General features: G+C 41.3%; 1 protein-coding gene across 8 annotated transcripts in view; it reads left to right on the forward strand.

The window, feature by feature from the left end:
• The first annotated feature begins 308 nt into the window (after positions 1-308).
• WDFY2 (WD repeat and FYVE domain containing 2) overlaps positions 309-21,231 on the forward strand; it is a 182,772-nt gene continuing 161,849 nt past the window's right edge. For 6 of the 8 annotated variants that reach the window (XR_004178709.1, XR_002518374.2, XR_004178710.1 and 3 more), the window contains exons 1-2: positions 309-503; positions 713-1,199. Coding sequence is in view for 4 of the 8 variants with exons in the window: in XM_003913902.5 (XP_003913951.3) it covers positions 1,063-1,199 (137 nt within the window). In the remaining 4 variants the exon portion in view is untranslated. Of the gene's footprint in view, positions 1,200-21,231 lie in introns of all 8 variants that reach the window. The other 2 variants (XM_031655857.1, XM_021929640.2) reach the window with 2 other exon arrangements.

Genomic DNA, 21,231 nt, shown 5'->3' on the forward strand with positions numbered 1-21,231 from the left:
TTCTCTCCTTTCCATGTCCCTTCCGTGCCACTATTCCGAGCATCAGCCTGATCCTAGGAGTGGTGACGTCCTGCTCAGCCGGGGGCTGCTCCTCAGTTCCCATAGAGGCAAGTCCGGGTCCTGACTTGGCCAATGGCCCTGGAGGCCGCTGAGCTCCCCAGGCCCACAGCCCAGAGAAGTGGGCGATAGGTCATTCCAGGACAAGGGGGCGGAGGCTCCAAGAAACTACGACTCCCAGGAGGCCACTGGGTGCCATCCGGCAGCTTGGGCCTGGTGCATGTTGGGAGCTGTAAGCGGCCCCCCGCCGCGCTTCATTGTTAAGACCGCTAGGCCAGGTACCCCGCGCGCATGCCCAGTCACGTCCCAACTAATTGTGCTTCTTTCCTTCCTGCAGGCCTCTTCTCTTTCCGGTCTTGCTGAGGCGCTCCTTTCCCCGCCCCGCCTCCGCCCTCTTTTCAGGGAATTTCGAAGGGGCGTGGCCTCCGGCAAGCGCGTCCCCAGGGGTGTGTATACGCGCGTTCACGGGAGGTTAAAGAGGGAGGGGACTAAACCTTGGGTGTGGGAGGCAGAGAGAAGACCGCGGGGAACGGAAAGCGCATGCGTCCTAGTGGTGCTGCAGCGCCCGGGGAGCCGCGGAGGGGAGGGGGGAAAAACGGGCGAGGGGGACTGACGCACGCGCACTGGGACACCAGATCCCCGCCTCCTGCTCCAGGTTTCCCCTCCTCCTTCACCACCCTCCCGGAAGTGGACCCGCCCTCGCGCCCACCAGCGGCCACCCCCCTGCGGCAGGCCCCGCCCACAAGGCTCCGCCCCTCCGGCTCTCCGCCCCCTCCTCTGGTAGTGGCGCCGGCTTGCATCCCGGTCGTGGCGGTTTTGGTGCCTGAAGCAGGGAGCGCGGAGTCGTTCCCGAGAGAGGAGGCCAGGCTATGCTCGCCGGTTTCCGGCGTTCCGCTCCGGCCAGCCAGAGTCTCTGTCTCAACCTGTGTCCGTGCCCCAGCAGTCTCCTCAGCCCGGCCCCGCGGCGCGATTGGCGGCGGCGCCCCAGGCGCGCCCCCTCCTCCGATGGCGGCGGAGATCCAGCCCAAGCCTCTGACCCGCAAGCCGATCCTGCTGCAGCGGATGGAGGGGTCCCAGGAGGTGGTGAATATGGCCGTGATCGTGCCCAAAGAGGAGGGCGTCATCAGCGTCTCGGAGGACAGGTATGGACTGCTGCCCTTCTGCCGCGAGGAGGGGCGGGACGGGCCGACGGTCCCCGAGCCCGCGTCAGGGGCTGTGCCTCCGCGTCGGCGCGAGTGTAGACTTGCTCCCCCAAGTTTTACTGTAATGCGCCTCTTGGCGGTGCCGGTGTCCAGCTGCGCGCAGCCTCCGCTGCGTGGCTCCGGGAGCTGGGACGGCGGAGTGCGCTCCGGCTTCACCCTTGCGGGAGCCAGGTGGCCCTCGGGGTAACGGTGCGCCGGCGGGACTTTGGTCCATCCCTGAGGACAGGAGGGAAAAAGGGAGAAGCCGCCCGGCCCTGCAGGTGTGTGCTTGGGAAACGATGCCCTGAGCCTCCTCTGCAAGATAACCAAGGGGTTGGGGTACTCTCTGCTACAGCTCCCAGGGTTTCAGACGGAGAAAGCAAATGCCACTCCCTTCTCCCAGACATTCCCACCGAATCCAGATAGCCCAGACATCTTAGGCTGAATTCAGTGAATATTCTAAGTTGTGCCAAGAGTAAGTTTAGGCTTCTGTGTGGTGCCTTCTCTCCTTTCCCCTCCTTATCTCTTGGAACTCAAGGAGAAGCACGTAGAACTTGTAACGGATCACTGCTGCAAATAGCTCTTGAGTTCCTTCCCTTTGCCTGTTTCCTTTATTTTTACTTAATTTTGCTTAATTTGCAGAAGTGGAACTAGTTGTTCTGCCTTCACATATTCTCCCTGTTTTGCGTTTTCGCTTTAACTGAGTGTCCTTTAATAATTGCAGAAATAAAGCTGATGAAGCTAATTTCTAGAGGAATGTTGCTTGAAGATAGTGTTATGATAATGTCTGGAATTGTTTCTCTGCTAAAATCCATATAAGTATTCTTAAAAAAGAACACTGTAGAGGTACATAACACAGGGGTTTTACAGTAGGTAGGTTTTCTTAATATAAGTTCAAATCATGCAGAGGTAAAGTGTCCTTTCTTGGTGACTCTCAAAATTGAGAGGCTAAGCAACAAAGTGCTCATTGCTGTCTTTATAGTCGTTTCAGCACTTTGCATAGTGTGTAGCCTCAAAAATTGAGCTTGATAGGTTTGTTCATGTCTTATTCAGTGTAATTAGGATAAGTATATTAATGACATATTCTTGTCTACATCATGCTCGATACAAATGGCGCCTGATTAATTTCCAATGCAGATCCAATGGAAAACATTGTAAACATACACCAGCAAGCATTCTGCAATGAACAGAAGAAATTCATGGCTGAAATGGAGTATATGGATGTAGGACCCTTTTGAAATTCGCAGAGAAGCTTTACAAGAAAGTTTGATTTTTTTCCATAAAGGCAAATTTTTATTAAAAAGACTGCTTCTGGACCTAGAAATTCTTTATCACAGTATTGTTTTTATGGGATATATTCCATAAAATATATTGAAGGAATATATTGGTAGATGTCACTTTCCCAGTCTGTAACTACTGGAGATGGAACTAATCAATTTCTAACTGCTGTGGAAAATTCATATGCAAGTTTATGGAATCAAGAAAAGGAGAAAGGTAGTTAAACCTAAGCTCCTTTAATATTTTATTTATTTATTTTTTTAAGACTAGTCAAGTATGGTAGTGAGAAGGGGAGAAGAATAGAACAAGGAGTTCAATCTGTAACTGACTGTGAACAATTGAGATAATAAAACTACCTTCAGACCAGCCTAAGCTCCTTTAATATTAAGTTGTTATTATAGTATTGAAACTTCTGATTCCCATTTCACTACATTTACCTTGAAGTAAACAGCTTTACTGGGGTATATTTTCAAGTGTTTGGAGACGCTGAAGTAGTGTGTATGAATGAAACTGAAGAATAAATTTTATTTTATTATAGGCTGAAAGAAATGCAATGTTTAGCTATATCTTAGCCTAATTTTCACTTTCCTAGTTTACAGTGTAAATAACAGAAATTATTTTGTCATGGAGTTACTGTTAAATAAGGTTTACCCATAAGCCTGGAATTATTATTAATATACATTTTTTATTATTCAAGTTGACAAGTCTGCTTCTTTGGGTCATGTACTCAAATATGAACATAACTTTGTTATTTAGAGCTCAGTTTTGGTTATGGTTTTCATTAGAAGAATTGATCTATCTTCTTGCTTTCCAAAATTCAATGTTAATGTCACTTGATATAATGCTAAATATATGAAAATGGAATATTGATTTTCATCACAACCTACAAAGCCATTACCATTCACTGCTTTGGCTAGAAACTAGTAATCTCCATTCCTGAACTCTTAAGGTTAAAGCCGCAAGTAATGTCCCATACCTGAATGGCCGTGTTCCATAAATTCTTATGAAACCCTGGTTTATCTTTTTGACCTTTGACTTTTTCATTGCCTTTATGTGTGCCTTTGAAAACACATAACATTTTCCATTTTAAACAGTGTTATACAGTATATGCTTCATGTCCATTTTATTTTCTCGTCTGTGAGTTCCCTAAGGAGCTTTGTGCGTCTTATTCATTGTATCATCATTAGGGCCTGACATGGTACCTGGCATGCAATAGGTCCTTAATACACATTTGTTGTATCAGTGACTGATGTGTTTTGTTGCTGTTCCAGAAAGCACAGCATCTTAACTATTGTAGGCTTTTAGTTGATATTTGTTGAATTAATTATATGATGACCTATGAAAGCCTTACGTGGACAAATATACACTTGTAGGAAAAGTACTGGACAAGGTGGACTTTAGAGTGCTTCGAAACGCCGAAAGTCCATGAATTGCTTCATTTATTCTGTCAACAAACATTTGAGTACTTACTGTGTTCCAGTCACATGCGTACATGGTAATGATGAAAATGATAAGATCCTTTCAAGATGCTCACAATTTAGTGGAGGAATTTTAGAAGAACATTGCTTAATAAAAACAAAACTACTACTTCCAAGATTTAGTACTGGAAAGAGAATTTGCAGATGGGGAAGAATGGCTGGATTCCACAATCCATGTTGTCCCCTAAATTTTACCTCCCTTTGGAGGATTCTTTCACTCAAATTGCCCTCAATAGTGGCCTGATAATACTCATGTCTTCAAGCCCAAGAGTGGATAAAAACTCTTGCCTTCGGCCGGGCGCGGTGGCTCAAGCCTGTAATCCCAGCACTTTGGGAGGCCGAGACGGGCGGATCACGAGGTCAGGAGATCGAGACCATCCTGGCGAACACGGTGAAACTCCGTCTCTAGTAAAAAATACAAAAAACTAGCCGGGCGAGGCGGCGGGCGCCTGTAGTCCCAGCTACTCGGGAGGCTGAGGCAGGAGAATGGCGTAAACCCGGGGGACGGAGCTTGCAGTGAGCTGAGATCCGGCCACTGCACTCCAGCCTGGGCGACAGAGCCAGACTCCGTCTCAAAAAAAAAAAAAAAAAAAACAAAAAAAAACTCTTGCCTTCAAGTTCCTTTTACCTGAGTTCAAACAGCCTTGAACTTTACTCATTATCAATGGAGGAAATATAAAGGAATAGAAGAAATATAAATACAATCTGATTTACAAATATAGATTTCTGGTGCTACCATAGTACAGAGCCTGTTTCAGAAACTCTCCACCCTTGTCTGAGTCTATCTTTGCCTTAGTTGTAGTTGGGTTATATACCCAAAGGGCATACCAAACTTTGACACTTTGGATACCTCATTTCCCCACTTCTTTTTGGACTGTCTTTTCTGAGTGAATGCCATTTTAGCATTCCCTGCCTAGGAGCTTCCTTTCAGATATCTCCACTCTGTTTTGGTCAAGACTTATGTTTAGTCTGCAGCTTAGCAGGGGCTCCTTTGTTTAGTGGCAGCCTCTTCAAGTGATGAAATCCAGGAGGGACCTCTCTCCTGGTGGGACCCAGTCCCATGCAGACCTTTGTATCTTCATAAGTTCTTTATAAGCATATCAACACAAGTCAGTAATCTTAGCATTCATACAGAGATTTTCAGTAACTAGGTAGTTTCTATTAGGCAATTATGGGAAATCATTCCCTCCCTAGGAGTTAACAGCAGGTACAAACATTGTCCTCTGGGGTTGCCAATGAACCTCCTGCTTGTGGTTAGAAAACACCAATAATCTCTTCTACGGATGGGTGTTGCAGGGTGAGTAGGAGTTCTTGTGAAAAAGCCTTTCCTGTGGAGGAAAGGGCATTTTAGATAGAGGAGGCAAGAAAACTCCCATTCATTAAGAAGCACTAGAATGTCCTGATTAAGGGTAGACAACGGAGCCAATTGGCTTGAGTTCAGAACTCAGCACTCAGTGTCCTCACATTTTGAGGAATCTGGAAATTAGTGCCTGCAGGAAGAGTGACTCTGATAGCAAAAAGTACTGAACCCGTTGGATGAAAGATTTCAGGGTTCTTTTTCTGGATAAAAAGGCCTGTGTTGGTGGTAGGGTGTGGAGAAGGAGGCTGTGGGAGAGAGAACTATAGGGAAGAAAGGTACTGGCGAGGGCGATATGGGGAACTGCCTTTTTATATTATGACTTTATTCAGGGCCAATTTATACAACATAGTTAGCTGTGTTCTCTCTAAGTCCTGAGGGCAGAGCACAAACAATTGTTAAGAGGGGGGTGAGATTTTTATCCCAATATATAGAAATCTGACTCCCAATGCCTAGCACAAAGGAGATAGGCATTATATGTTCCTTGAATGAATTAAGCAATGACTGGTGATCACTTTTTGAATTGAAATGGACCTGAGGATGTTGTGCGATTCTGTCAGCAAAGGTATTTAAGTTGAGCCTGAGAAGCCGGGGTGACCAACAGTACAATATGGGATGGGAGTGGGAATGGGCTGGAACAAGGGGGTTGGATTTTTTTCTACTTCAAGGGCCTTTTTTTTCCAACTCTAAATTACTGTGATTCAAAGTGGCCATGACTACTTGACTATTTCCTGAAAAAAAAAAAGTTAAAATTTTATTTCGTCTTATGTATCCTCATAGTATTGGTTCATTTACCATTAATTCTTTGTATTATGAAATTGCACTATCTCAGTTCTCTGCTTCAACCATTAGTTTAACTGATAATTAGACCTTGGTGCAGTTCAGTTGAGCTCCTGATAGAGTTTTATGTACCATGTATTTTATAACATTTGCACAATTTTCATAAGAAATGCAAATCAAAGTTTTACAGTGCCAAGCACAGTTCTGAAAGTTGAGGACTCTTCAGAGTGAGGGAGTGAGGGCTCTGAAGTCAGCAAAATTAGAATCCATCTAAACTAATTTTTGACTAACAAAATTAGTTAGTCTAGTGTGAAGTCTCTAATAGCATAAAATTAATACACTTTCCACTGCGCACTTGAGACTCGTCACTTGGTGGTAATAATTGTGGATTTCAAGGTCCCAAAGAGGGAACTTGTCCTGTATAATTGTGGAAAATTAGACCTTTACTCCGAATTCAAAACATGAAGCACTCTCTTCATGCTAGCAAATCTTTCTGGAAACAGGCTGTCTCTGTCTCTAAAGGTCAGAAACAGACTGACTTTTTAAGGAAAAATCACTATGGGAAAGATCACTATGGGAAAGCTTATTTGAGGAGGCTTACTAGAGTAGGATTAGCTTCAAGTGATCCCAGAGCTCCTGACAGTTCTGAATTTCCTATTTTTATATTATCAAACCAGAGTCTGTCCAGGACTTCACAGATCTTAATCAGTATATATTCATCCAGATATTGCAACACTATGGGAAAGTTAGGGTGGCAATTCCAACACTCTTAAAATGAGTGATTTTTAAATCATGAAATCCTGACCATCTGTCTTACACCTCAAGTGTTACTAATCTTATTTGGAAAAAGAAATATAGGTAAAAAATCATAGGATTTAAGTAGCTAGAAGAAACTTTAGAGAGATGGCCTTTTCCAAACAAACAAAATCAAAACTTTAGAAAAGGAAATGTGAGTTTTTACTTGCGTAGCATCTTTCTCTGGCTGTCTGTTTTCACTTTGCATTTGGCTTTGAGAAAGCATGGAGAATCATCTTCATGTCATTAAAAATAACAGTTCGGGGGAAATTACAACACTTTGTGGCATTTAGAAATCAATAAGTAGATTGTGGTTTAAGACTACTGCAGTTGGTGATTTGTTGATATCTGTAACACTAAACTAAATTGTGTACAGTATATACTTATCTGAGAAGAGAATGACTACCTTACCAAGCTTTTCTTCTCAACTATTGTCAGAATAGAAAGAATTCAAAAAGAGATCACACTGCTTTATTTTTATATGAGTAGGTCTCCCAAGGAGAGTGTTACAATTAACCTAGAAATTCCCCGATAGAGAAACAAACAAAAACAAACAAACAAACAAACAAAAAACCTCCCCTTGTGCAGCTTCAGCAAGCAGTCTTATTAACTCTTTAAAAACTTTTTTAAAATTTAAGGACAGGGGGCCTCTTCATCCAAATATTTTATTTAGTCCTTAGTAAAAATTGAGAAGTATAATAAACTAACCAGTAAGACCAAAAAAGAAAAGAAAATGTTATCTGCTTGTCTCTTGGCAGGGAGTGTTGCTTTATGCTCTCCTGTGCCTTTAATTTAAGGATTCTCGGAAAAGAACTGGGACTGGGAGTCTGATCTCAGCTCTACTTGGCATTGACCTTGGCATTTCCTGGGGCATTTCATCACTCTAAGCCTCAGTTTGTCCATCTGGCAAAGGAGGGGGTTAGATTTCCTAGCTATGACTCTGGTACTGTAATGTGCTTCTGTAGTGACTAGATAAGTAGTCTCCGCAACCATATCATCCTAAAATCTCAAGTGGAGGAAAGCACGCATTAGGGAAAAAGCAGCATACTTGTGTGAAACTGTCAGCACCTCATGGTGCAACCGTAAAACGATGCTTTCTGGAGCCTTTGGTTGGCAGCGGTTATTTATTCCTGGATGAAATATTAAGAAGTATTTGTTTTGTGTTAGTGCCTAACACCCAGTTGAACTGGACTCACTACATTCCTACTTCTAGACGAGTCCTTTAGTTTCAAACAATTTATCTCTGGGTGGTTTTCTAGCACCCAAGTCAGGGTCTGGGTTATCTAAATGAATGCTTTGGAAATTTTTTTGACCACAAATCATAGTAAAAAATATAGTTAGCATTGCTACGCTGACATACTCTTTCACACATATACACACATATGATAGAAACAAAGGTTTTATGAAATGGTATCCTCTTAATGTGACATGCACACCATTTTCTGTTCTGTTGCAGCCCTTATAAGATCCTAGTTGTGACCCTTTCAATTTTGTGACTAACTAAAGGGTTGTGAACAACAGTTTGAATTACTACAGAGCTTTAGAAGAACTGGTAATGTTTCGTACCTTCTTTTTCTCCCGTTATGTAGTTTCGGTTTTTTAGAAGAGGAAAATGTAATTCGACTTGGGGACCTTAACCCTACTAGCCTACCCCACCTCTGACCTGGCCTGCTTTTCTGAAATTCCCACTGACATTATAGAATTGACCCAGACTGACTGGAAGCCTTCAAATCGAGAGATAACTGTTCTAAAGCCTTTTAGCCCAGAGCCAGAGAGGGCTCAGAAAAAAAGTAGGAATGTACCAAATTGAGCATTTGCTATTGTTTGAGTGTCTTCATTTTGGCTTCCTGTTATTTATTACTGAGTTAGGACTCAGAAATGATACATCACATCTAAATTATGAATGTCACCGGGTGGGGTGGCTCACGCCTGTAATCCCAGCACTTTGGGAAGTTGAGGTGGGTGGATCACCTGAGGTCAGGAGTTCGAGACCAGCCTGGCCAACATGGCGAAACCCTGTCTCTACTAAAAATACAAAAATTAGCTGGGTATGGTGGTGGGCACCTGTAATCCCAGCTACTCGGGAGGCTAAGGCGGGAGAATCGCTTGAACCCGGGAGGCGGAAGTTGCAGTGAGCCGAGATTGTACCACCACTGCACTCCAGCCTGGGCAACAGAGGGAGACTCCATCTCAAAAAAAAAAAAAAAACAAAAAACAAAACAACAACAAAAAAACCCAAAAATAAATAAAATAAAATAAAAATAAATAATAAATGTCAGTTGCTGACTTCTCTGTGTGACTATGCTTTTCTTTTTAGCTGGGCAGATTTACTTATAATACAGAGCTATTTAGAGATTTTATGTATTTTCCATTGGTTATTAAATTATCTTTTCTCCGATTTCTAAGGATCAACTTAAATTTTAAATAATTATCATAATAATCACTCTGGAGTGTGTTTACATTTTAAATAAAGATAATAGGCCAGACATGGTGATTCACACCTATAATCTCAGCACTTTGGGAGGCTGAGGTGGGAGCACTGGCTTGAGGCCAGGTGTTCAACCAGCCTGAGCAAGATAGCAAGATCCTGTCTCTACAACAAATAAATAAATAAAAGATAATAACCACAATAAAGAATTAGTGCTCATAAACCCCTTAGCACAATGACTGTTAGTATTTCATATATTTCCTTCTAGCAGTTTTTCTAATGCAGTTTTCAAAAATATGATTGTAACACACTTTTATGTTCTTGCCCTCACTTAAACTTTTGCCAGCACCTACCTAGATTTTAACCATCATTTTAAGTAGCCTTATATTTTTGCTTTCCTTCAGTATTCACTCATATTTATTTAATGATTATACTGTATATACTTGGCCCCTGATCTCCCATCGTGAACAAGACATATCCTGCTCTCAAGGTACTGGTAATCTAGTCACTACATCATAATTTATCTTTTCCCTATTTATTTACATTATTTTCAGTTTTATAAATGTTACAATGAACATTGTTACATGTACAGGTGTCCCCTTCTATCCCCCACTCTGAGTTTTTTGATTATTTCTTTAGGAAAGATTGTAAGAAGATTGCCATATTATTTTCCAAAAAGTTTATGCCACTTTAAAATGCTTATAGTTATGTATGCATATGAGAATATTAGTTTTGCCATACCTGACCAGCCATGGATATTATTATTTTAAAATTCTTTTTCATGATTTGCTTGATAAATGGTGGCACTTTATTGATGTTTATTTGTATTTTTTTGGCTGACAGTCAGTGAATATTTTTCTGTTCATTTATTTCTAGTTATTTTTCCTTTTTGAGTTGTCTGTTTCTGTCCTTTGTCCATTTCTCAATTGAAGTCTTTTGGTTCTTCTTAATTTCTTTTACATGTATTCTATAGCTATAGTAAGAATATTAACCCCAGGCCTGTTATATATCCAGATATACCTTACATTTTGTTGTTTGCCTTTTCATTTTTTATATAGAAAACATTTACTTTTAAGTTTAGCTCTCAAAATTTATTTATTTAAACAATTTTAAAATAAGAGACAGGGTCTCACCATGTTGTTCTGGCTGCAGTGCAGTGGCCATTCAGAAGCACATTCCCGCTACTGATCAGCAAGGGAGTTTTGACATGCTCTGTTTCTGACTTGGGCCAGTTAACCCCTTCTTAGGCAACCTGGTGGTCCCCAGCTCACATGAGGTCACTATATTGGCGTCTTACTTAGTGTGGACACCTGATTAGCATAGCGCACTATAGCCCAGAACTTCTGGGCTCGAGTGAACCTCCTGCCTCAGCTTGCTGAATAACTGGGACTACAGGTGTGTGCCACCACACACCTTTTTTTTAATAATTGAAATTTCTTCTGTAACTCCTAATTTTTGAAAGTAACAATTTGCCCGGAGAGCCAGTGATACTCATTTTTCTTTCATCTTAGTTATATAATTTGATGAAAAAATAACTTTTCGATTTGTTTGAAGTGTATTTCATTAAGTGGCATAATTTGGGAAGTATAAATTGATTTTCCTGAAACTTGCTGTTAATTATTTCAACATTACTTATTGAGTGGTCCTTATATTTTCTTTTGTATTTATTTGTGAAACTAATTTTGTCACAAACTTTAAGTTCTCATAATCAACAGGGCCTGCTGTGGCCTCTGCTGTGTCTTAGGGAATCTCTTTGCCTCTTTTAGTGCCAGTTCTACACTTTTAATTATTGTAGCTAATGAGTTTTTCTTGACTTCTTGCCATTATGTGTCTGCAATGATAGCCCTAATCTCTCTGGCCAGGTCATCTGGCTAATGGGAAAGGAATCAGATATTGGCTCTTTCCAAAGCCTTAGGATTTTACAGTCTCAGTTTCTGTGTCTGCAAATTGGGAATAATGACTCTTTCTAGTGTTGTTGGGAGATTTACATAAGATGATCTTCCTGCAGCACCTGCAGCACTTGGAGCATCGATGGTGCTCAGTCAAAGTTCGTTTTATTTTTTGTTTATAACACCAGCACACCTCTAAGCAGGTAAGCTTTTTCTGTTGCCATGGTTCCATTAAGACTATTTTGAAACTCACTTTGGATATACAGAGTTTGGGCTGTTGAACTTGTTTTTTGTTTTTATAGAGTTCTGAGCCCCTTTTTTCTTCTCTAATATAGAAGGGTGAGGTTAACTCTGTCATCTTTGTACCACCACTTTCCAAATTTGCCCTGTGACAGCCAGTGGTAAGGAGAGGTGTGTGGTGGGTGGGTGCTGTGTTCTCCTTTGCAGGCTTCTCTCTCTCTCTTCATTTGCTATCTTGCCCTGAAATGGTGTGTCCTTTGTCCCCACTGGTCTCCTGGACAGCAAGGGTTTTATCTTCCATGGCTTCCATAAGGAATATATTTAGGGAAGGATAAAAGTTTAACTAAATTGTTCCTAACCAGAAGCTTAGGCATTATAAACTGGCAACTAGCAGACTGAAGTCCACCCTTGGACAGATTTAGAGTGGTCCACACACAGTGTTTTTAGAAGTTTTGAATTTGTCGGCAAGGTTTAAACATATGGACTTCACATAAACATCCAGATTGCCAGCTTCTCTTGACACATGGGAAGACGGAGCTGTGCCAAGCCATGAAATTACCTCCTGCGGACCCCTTGCTCCTGCTGTGCCTGCCGGGGCTAAGGTCCTCTGAGCTGGCTGTGAGAGGTGAAGGTATGCTGCCATGGCTGCCTGCCGGTGGGAAAGCAGCACATGAGACCCAGAAAGCCTTCATCGAAAATCTGAAATGCTTCCCCTTTTTTGGACTAAGTAGTTAGAGCTTTTTTGATATTTAGAAGAAGAAAAAGAAAAAAGGAAATCAAAAGATAGCCAGAAAGCTCATGTTTCTAGAAACTTAGGTGTGGGCCAAGGGAGGAAGCATATACATAAAAAATCAAGACAGCTTTTATAACAGATGCTGATGTACCCAGTAAATATAAAAATAAAGGTGGGTATTGGTAAATTAAGGATGGCGTTTACCCTGATTCCCTGTCTGGAGGCATTTTTTGGGGGGCCAGGGACTGGAGTCAGAGAAACCTGGGTTTGACTCTTTGCTCTGCCACTTCGTATTTAAATACATTTAAATTCTAGTTTTAGAAAAGCTTAAATTACATTGTTGCTTTTTATTTTGTGCATCTGGATTAATATTCCTGGAATCAGTTTACATGCCTTGTTAGAATCTCAGTAACCTGTTTCAGTGTTCATTGGGGGAGAAGGAGTGTTGGAATGGCTAATTTATTTCATTATATTTTGATTTGGGGGATATTTTTGAATTTATATTTGAATGGTTTAATTAATTCTCTTTACATGTCAAAGCTTAGATTGTTAAACAGTTTTGAAGGATGAATATTTTTTATCTAGAAAATTAAATTAAGGAGGTTAATCTGCATACGTAGTTAGCTGAATTGGCATGCTGTTTGAATGGATTCAATTGGTTTGGAGTTTGGTTGCAGTGTGACTTTTCTGATTTATTTTTCTTATTGAGCTTCCATTTGGGAAATTTCTGTCACATCAGATGTGCAAAATATAAATCTTTGAGCTTGATGTGGATAGGATAGGGCAAAGTTTGAGAAAGTAAAGTTCACTCAGTCTGAAAAGGTTCTGTCAACCTTAAATAATGAGATTCAGAAAATATGATTTAAGTACAGTTTATTTGAGTGCAAAGCTTGAGGATGATCACCTGGAAACACCCAAGTGAATGGGGTCAGTGTTCCAACGTGAAGTTAAGGTTTCACTTACATAGGTAGAGACAGAGAAGTTCCAGCAGGATTACATCGTTCATACAAGACCAGAACGTACACCACAGCAATTTGATTGGTTACAGATTGCTACATTCCAGGGAAGATTCCTTACTCCGTGAGAAGGGACAAGGATCTGAGGGGGTCTTATCTCTGGTGCTGCTTGGCATTTTAATTATTTACAGAAAAAATGGCAGAAGTTGCAGCTGTATACCACGTGACTTGGGCTGCGTAGCCATATTCCTCTCAAGGCTCAGAATAAGTTAAAATTCCAACAGCTTTAAGTTGGAGTTATTTTAAGTTTGAACAATTTGATTTCACAGTTCAGTGTAGTATATGGAGAAGAATTGGTCCAGAAAAGTTCTCTTGAGACTCTGGGGGCTTGTGTGGGCTTGTCTACAGGTAGATTATATTTCTCCAGGGTGTGGTCCTCCTCTCACCTCACTTTAATTTTTTGTTTTCTTTTTTTAAATGTTCTACCTTACTCTTTACTAATTTCTTATTATTGAATTAGTGGAAGTATAGATCATTGTCAGGATTGAACCCAGAAGAACTGTATACTATATACCAAGTTGTTGCTTTATTGATCAGTGAACAAAAGATTGAGTTCTTGAGATTACTGTGATGAGATTTCCAGTGCTCATAGGCACTTTTCTAAGGGTCTTTGGCTATAATTGAAGTTCTTATATTTTGGTCATAAGAACTTCAATGATGTCCTTATCATTATATAATTATTGGGAAACTACATTCTTAAGCTTGAAGGACTGAACTTGAACTTGAAAGCTTTTGAAGCAGTGAACTGTTTTCACATTGCACAAGTGAGTTTGTCCTTTGAGGGATGCTGCTATAGTCACTATTTTCAGGACCCAGCATTGCTTATTTCTGCTTTTTCAAAATTTTTGCTTAAAAAGTTGATCCGTCTGTTGCTTTTGTTGCCTAGTAGTTCATGCTTATGTGTGTGGAAAAGTGAGGTTAATGATGGCAACAAATCCTGGATGGATTTGCAGAGAGAATGGGATCTAAATGACAGAAACATTTAGCTACTTGAAATGGAGTTTAGCTAGGAGATTGCAACAATTTGAAATTAAATAATCATAGTACAAAAGAAGTAAGGTTTTAAAAATATTACTTATTTGATAGTTTGTTTCCCTTGATGAAATTCTGAATATTTGAATGAAAAACAGCAGGTAGAAATAGATACTAGCATTTACATTTACAAAATAATCAACCTTGGTGGTTATTAGTTGATGGTACATGTATATGCAAAATTCAGAAGGCTGTGATGAGAAAAGTCTCCTTCCCACTCACGGGTTTTAAGATTTTGTGAAAGGAAAACTGGTAGAATTTGCACAAGCTGTAATGTATATGCCCTGATATGGATCTCTGGGCATTTCTGCTTCAACTGTGTTAAACTTTTCACTTATAAAACTGCTCTGGTGGGGGCAGGTGCGGTGGCTCACGCCTGTAATCCCAGCACTTTGGGAGGCTGAGGTGGGCAGATCACCTGAGGTCAGGAGTTTGAGACCAGCCGGGCCAACATGGTGAAACCCTGTCTCTACTAAAAATACAAAAATTAGCTGGGTGTCCATCCTGGCTCACATGGTGAAACCCCGTCTCTACTAAAAAATAGAAAAAATTAGCCGGGCGTGGTGGTGGGGTGCCTGTAGTCCCAGCTACTCAGGAGGCTGAGGCAGGAGAATCGCTTGGGCTTGGGAGGCGGAGGTTGCAGTGAGCCAAGATCGCACCACTGCACTCCAGTCTGGGCAACAAAGCGAGACTCTGTCTCAAAAAAAAAAAAAAAAAAAAGTTAGCTGGGTGTAGTGGCAGGCACCTGTAATCCCAGCTACTCGGGGTGCTGGGACAGGAGAATTGCTTGAACTCGGGAGGTGGAGGTTGCAGTGAGCCGAGATTGCGCCACTGCACTCTAGTCTGGACAAACAGAGTGAGACTCTGTCTCAAAAAAAGATAAAAATACAAATAAATAAAACTGCTTTGGGAGGTCAGGGTCACAGGGATGCTAAGACTGCTGCCTTGGTACTTTTCTGCTGATGCCACAGTGGCCCCCTCTCTGAAAAAAACAGCCCTCCTAGGTCCAGGAGGCATGCAACAAGGATCTTTCACACAGGGCAGCCAAGTCTTACCCCTCTACTATCTCTTCCTGAATATGGAGGAAAAGTTCTTGGCCTGATCCCTGAGGAATTCCTCATTTCTTTGTCCTAAAACCACTGTAATAGGACTGTGTGTACTCAGAAATGGGTTTATTTTGTATTCTCTATCCAAAGAAATATATGTGGTTATCCTGGAGAACTTTTCTACTCTATCAGTAGTAGGGATACTTGTCTATGTAATTAAAAATATTCTCCTCTATTAGAGAATTTGCTGATGAACTCAGTGAACAAAAAATTGCCCAATTAGAAGAGGTGAAGCAGGCTTTTCTCAGACAAATTCAGCATGAGATTGATTTGGAGAAGTCACAGCAGGCACTGGTTCAGAAGTGTCATTTACTTTTTTTTTTTTTTTTTTTTTTTTTTTTTTTTGAGATAGAGTCTCGCTCTGTTGCCAGGCTAGAGTGCAGTGGTGTGATCTTGTCTCACTGCAACCTCCACCTTCCAGGTTCAAGCGATTCTTCTGCCTCAGCCTCCCGAGTAGCTGGGACTACAGGCGTGCGCCACCATGCCCAACTAATTTTTGTATTTTTAGTAGAGACGGGGTTTCACCACGTTGACCAGGATGGTCTTGATCTCTTGACCTCATGATCTGTCCACCTCTGCCTCCCAAAGTGCTGGGAATATAGGCATGAGCCACCACTCCCAGCCTTAGAGTTGCCATTTATTTTTTTGACACCCAGAGGAATAACATCGCTTTAACCTTGAAGGCTACTTACTGAGAATAGCTGCATAAAGTATAGAAGGCTATAAAGAATTGCCTGACTTTCATATCTCTGTGCAGAGAGATATTATGGGAGAAGCACAAAGTGCAGAGCATCTCTGCACAGCAAGAAAAGGAGACATTTGTCAAGCGCATTGCACAGTAAAGCTGCTCACAAAGAAGGCTCAAGCACAGCCAGCTCTATTAAAGTATCTATCCCAATTGAGACAGCTGGAAACAGTTGACTGACTAAATGGAAACTGATCTATGTAACAACAGGTTTTTGTATCGCTGTCTACTGAAGTTACTGTATATGTTTCCTAAAAATGAAAAGTTTGCCTTTCGTGTGATGAGAGAACTAAGTCCACTGGCCAGGCAGATGTGTTTCACCCTTCTTACTCTGGACTTTGAGTTGTTCCAGGATCACTTTTGAATAAGGAGCTTACTTTTGTTAAAACTTGCTACCTTACTAAAGATTATAAGTTATAGTTTAAATTTGTAATTAATTCTGCCATCTTGCAATAAAGTGACAATTGAAACAAGGTGTTCCAAGTTGCGTAATGAAGTACTATTCGACTTTTGTGATGTGGGTGAAAGTTAAAGATGCCATTGAACTACAAAAAAAAAAAAAAACAAAAACAAAAACAACAAAACTGCTCTGGGGCTTGCAGCGCTTGCATATGGCCACTGTGACACAAAAACCTTCTTCCTTCCTCCTTCCCTACTTCTCCCTCCCTCATCTCCAGATAGCTGCATTCTCTTAGCACACTCTTCATGTATTTGTTAAAGCACTGCCTCACATTGAAATTATTCCTCTTCTGCCCTGTGGTCCTTATCATTGTATCTCTCAAGACCTCTAGATCAGGGCTGAGAACACAGTAGATAAAATTGAAACAATACAGGTTTGCGTTATGTATTAGGTCACACTGTGGGAGAGTTACTTTGAAAATCAGTTGTCTCCTAATGATATATAGTAATGGAGTCCCTTAGGTTTCTTTGATACAGAAACCAGCTCTGGCATTTCCTGGTAGGAGACTCAAGTATCTTGCGGAATCCAAGGGATGCATTTGGTCCTTGGGAATAGAACTGAAGACTGAAGCACACGGACAGCCAGGAAATCTCTTCTCCCTGCTGCTCATCGGTTTCTCTGTATCTGCCTCATTCTCTCTTGCTCACACTGGCTTCCTCCGTTTCTTTCTTAGTCCACATGGCAGAACATGGCTGCCAGCTGCTCCTGAATTTTACATTACAGTCTAGATAAGCAGGGAGAGATTGATCTCAGGCTCCCAGAATTGCAGAATTCCTTGGGAAGGAACCCAGTGGTCTGGCCAGGGTCAGCTGTTCACGCTGGAATTATGGCCAGAAGTAGGGTCATGTTGCAGCGATATGGCAATCCCCGCTGCAGTCTGTGGATGGGGAGAGGAGGGAAGGGAGGAGGGGCATGTCTCAGAAAGAGATGAAAGATAAACAATCCAACAGGTGCCCACTACTGGACCCTATGGGCATGAGATGAGCCCATGCCCTTGTGGCTTGGAGTATCGTTGGTCATTGCTTTGGTGGCAGCAGAATAATGAACATTCACAGACTCTTGTGTTTCTCCTGACCTTCACTGCTATTTTCCTTGAAGTCTGCTCATATTGCAGGTGAAATGTTCAGATGGCCATTTTCTCATTGCTTTATTTGCTGATTTGATGTGTGGACTATTTTCCTGTAGTGGATATAAGATGAAGAATGGGTAGATATTTCAGTGTGAGTGTTCTAAGCAAAAGCCATTGTTATGTGACAAATTTTAGCAATGGTGAGTGGACCCCATATGATAACCATATTTTATAAACTCCAAGTAAAAGCACATGGCTCAACAAAATATTTTTTCTTCTGATGGATGAAATTATTAAATTGCATTTTGTGATATATTTAACCAACTGAAATCCAAAAAATAACATGAAACTAGACTGCCAAGCATATATGGGCACAGTATATATCCTATCTCAGGGAGGAAGTGGAAAAGCCTCAAGTATATTAATAGTAATTAATACTAGGTTACTCTTTCTGAATATGTTCCATTGGCCAGACACTGGGTTACTCTGTTTATGTGCCTGTTCTTATTTAATTCTAAGAATGATTGTATGAAGTTAGTAGTTTACTGGGTTTTTTTGTTTTTTGTTTTTGTTTTAGACAGAGTTTCGTTCTTGTTGCCCAGGCTGGAGTGCAGTGGTGCGATCTCAGCTCACTGCAACCTCTGCCTCCCGGGTTCAAGCGATTCTCCTGCCTCAGCGTCCCAAGTAGCTGGGATTACAGGTGCCCGCCACCATGCCCGGCTGATTTTTGTATTTTTAGTAGAGACAGGGGTTTTACCACATTGGCCAGGCTTGTCTCCAATTTCTGACCTCAGGTGATCCACCCAACTTGGCCTCCCAATGAGTTTACTGTCATTTTAAAGATGTAGAAACTGATGCAGCTAGGAAGAGGCAGAGTGGGGAGGGGTACCCTGATTCATCAGACTCCACACCCCTTCTACTGCACCTTACAATGCCACCTCTCCATGAGGCGCTCTGGAAGAAGATGCAGAGGCACGAGTATGGAGCCTCCATGGAAATCGCAACAGGCTGAACTTGGTTTTTCAGAGGAAAGGCTAGCAAGTCAGCTAGCCAATCAACAAATGACAATACAAATTAAATAGAAGAGGGCAGATACCCCTAAGACATTCCTTTTAAACCCTTGCAACTCCCTTCTTTACTTGCTCTGAGTATTATACAATTGTAGATATGACTTTGAGTTATATTAGGAAAAGCTATGCATTTGTTGTTGGAACAGGGTCTTTGAGGAAGCACTTAAGAGCTGGGTGGGGCTTTTTTCAGTGTAGCCTAACCAAGTGTAATTAATGTGTCACATAACAACATTTCTATCAACAACAGACTGCAAGTATGACAGTGGTCCCATAGATTATAATGGAGCTGAAAAATTCCTATTGCCTAATGACATTGTAGCCATCTTAACATTGTAGTGCAACTTTTTCAATGTTTAAATCCGTTCAGATACATAAGTACTTTCCATTGTGTTACAGTTGCCTATAGTATTCAATACAGTAACACGTTGTACAGGTTCATAGCCTAAGAGCAATAGGCCATACTGTACAGCCTGGATGTGTAGTAGGCTATGTACCATATAGGTTTGTATAGATACACTCTATGATGTTTGCACATTGATAGAATAGCAACTCTACTGGTTTATTTTTCTCACATAACAAAACGTCTGGAAATAGGTGCTCTTAATCTCTTTCTTCTCCATTATCCCCAATTTGTGGCTTTCATCCTGCCCCATGGTTGAAGATGACTCTTTGACCTTCAGCTTCGCATCTGCTTATAAATATGTCACAAGACCACCTAGCTACAAGGGATGATGAGGGCATTTATTCTTTAATTATTTTTAAGCAATTGTAGTTTTTTAGCTGAGCGCATTGATAATTGAACAAATTTGGATATTGGAGAGATAAATGACTAGTATGACCTCCCATGAGGCCTTTGGTTAGGGGAAATTCTTTGTACTCATCTGACCAGTGTTCATGCTTTAAGCTTAGGAGTAGCTTTTTCTCCAAATGGGTTCCGTTTGCATTTTGTACCCTGTAAAAGTATTTATAACTCTTCCCCCTACTCCCAGCTCTGCCCCTTCTGCTTATATTGCAGGATTGCCTTTGCTGCTTGGAACATGTTTCCAGATTGGACCGAATGCTGTGATCTAAATCCTTATGCCTGGGGACTTGTGGTTTCTTGAGTTCAAGCATATAGGCCTGGGACTTTTATTACTGATACAAAATGATTTGACCATGGACCACCATAAAGTTAATCCGTTAATATGGCAAATGCAAATACCAGAAAGATTCCCAATTTTTGACTGCCTTTAGGAACCACCAGGAATCATTATTTTGCCCTTCTTGTTTAAATACCGCATATTGAACTGCTGGAGGAATTCGTAAGAGCCCAACCACTGCATGTTTCCTACCAAGGTTTTTATTCCAGAACATCTGTAGCAGAAGTTCTCTTGTGGGGGATTGGATTACAGGTATAGTGAGGTAGTAATGCCTGGTGGGGCCTGGAGCAGCAGGAGCCTCAGGTTGTGTGTTTCCAGCTGTTAGAAGCCCTGGTTAGTTCCTTGGGGTGCTGTAAAAGGGTGAGAGGCTTGTCTCTGGAGATACTCATGACTTCTCACGTTCTGTATACATCAACCTGGCCGTACTTTCTCTGTGACATTTTCAGCAAAATATTGAAGGATGTTTTCTTTACATTCTAATGTAAGAAATTTGCCCGCAATTTAAACCATAGACTTTTTGTTGGGCTATTGTCAAGCATTGTCTTGTGGCAAAAAGAGCATGGAAGAAGGAGTTATAAGACCTGAGTTAAAACCATGCTTTTCCAATGTATACTTAATTTTTCTGAGGGCCACTTTTCTAATTTACAAATGGGAAGAATAATGCTTCCTTCTTCGTAGGATTTTGGTAAGAATTAAGCAAAATAATGGATATGAAAAAAAAATCTTTGTAAAGCTTTTTTATTAGGGGTTGCTGACTCATATGGCCTTAGGCACAAGGCAGGTAACATAAGTGAGTAAAGTGGCATGCTTTACCTGGGTGTCAGAAATACTAGGGGGATTGTGGCACACTGGAGTGTTTGCCTAATGAAAGAGGGCAGCAACTTCTTGGCACTAGCTGATGTTTGCCATCTGGGAATGCGGACCCAGTGTCTCCAGATCACTGGATTTTTGCAGAAGTGCTAGAAATCAATTTTTGTGTGAAATATTTACATTTCTAAAGTTAATGCAAAAACTTTTTTTTTTTAAACTTTACAGGAGCAAGCACAGTATTAATGCGCACTGGAGCCAGCCTTTTGTGCTGTAAAGATTAATTTCTTTAGAAAATAATACATGCCAGTTTATAATATTTATTGACAAGGTTTCCAACTAGAAAAGACATTTGTATCTGGGTGGCCTCCCTCATCTTGCCACCTCAGAAATTTCTGCTTCAGATTAGCCACTGAAAGGTTATTCCCCGAATGTGTTGAGAGAAACAGCTATGATTCTGCCTCTGCCAAACAGAAACTCAGAGAAGAGGCCATTTTCATAGGAATCAGACTATGTCTTCATTTTTAGACAAGAAACAGGAATGTCCCAAAAAACCTAAGGAAAGGGGAGT

The sequence above is a fragment of the Papio anubis genome, chromosome 15 (genome assembly GCF_008728515.1).
Source record: "Papio anubis isolate 15944 chromosome 15, Panubis1.0, whole genome shotgun sequence".
In the NCBI taxonomy this organism is placed as follows: domain Eukaryota; kingdom Metazoa; phylum Chordata; class Mammalia; order Primates; family Cercopithecidae; genus Papio; species Papio anubis.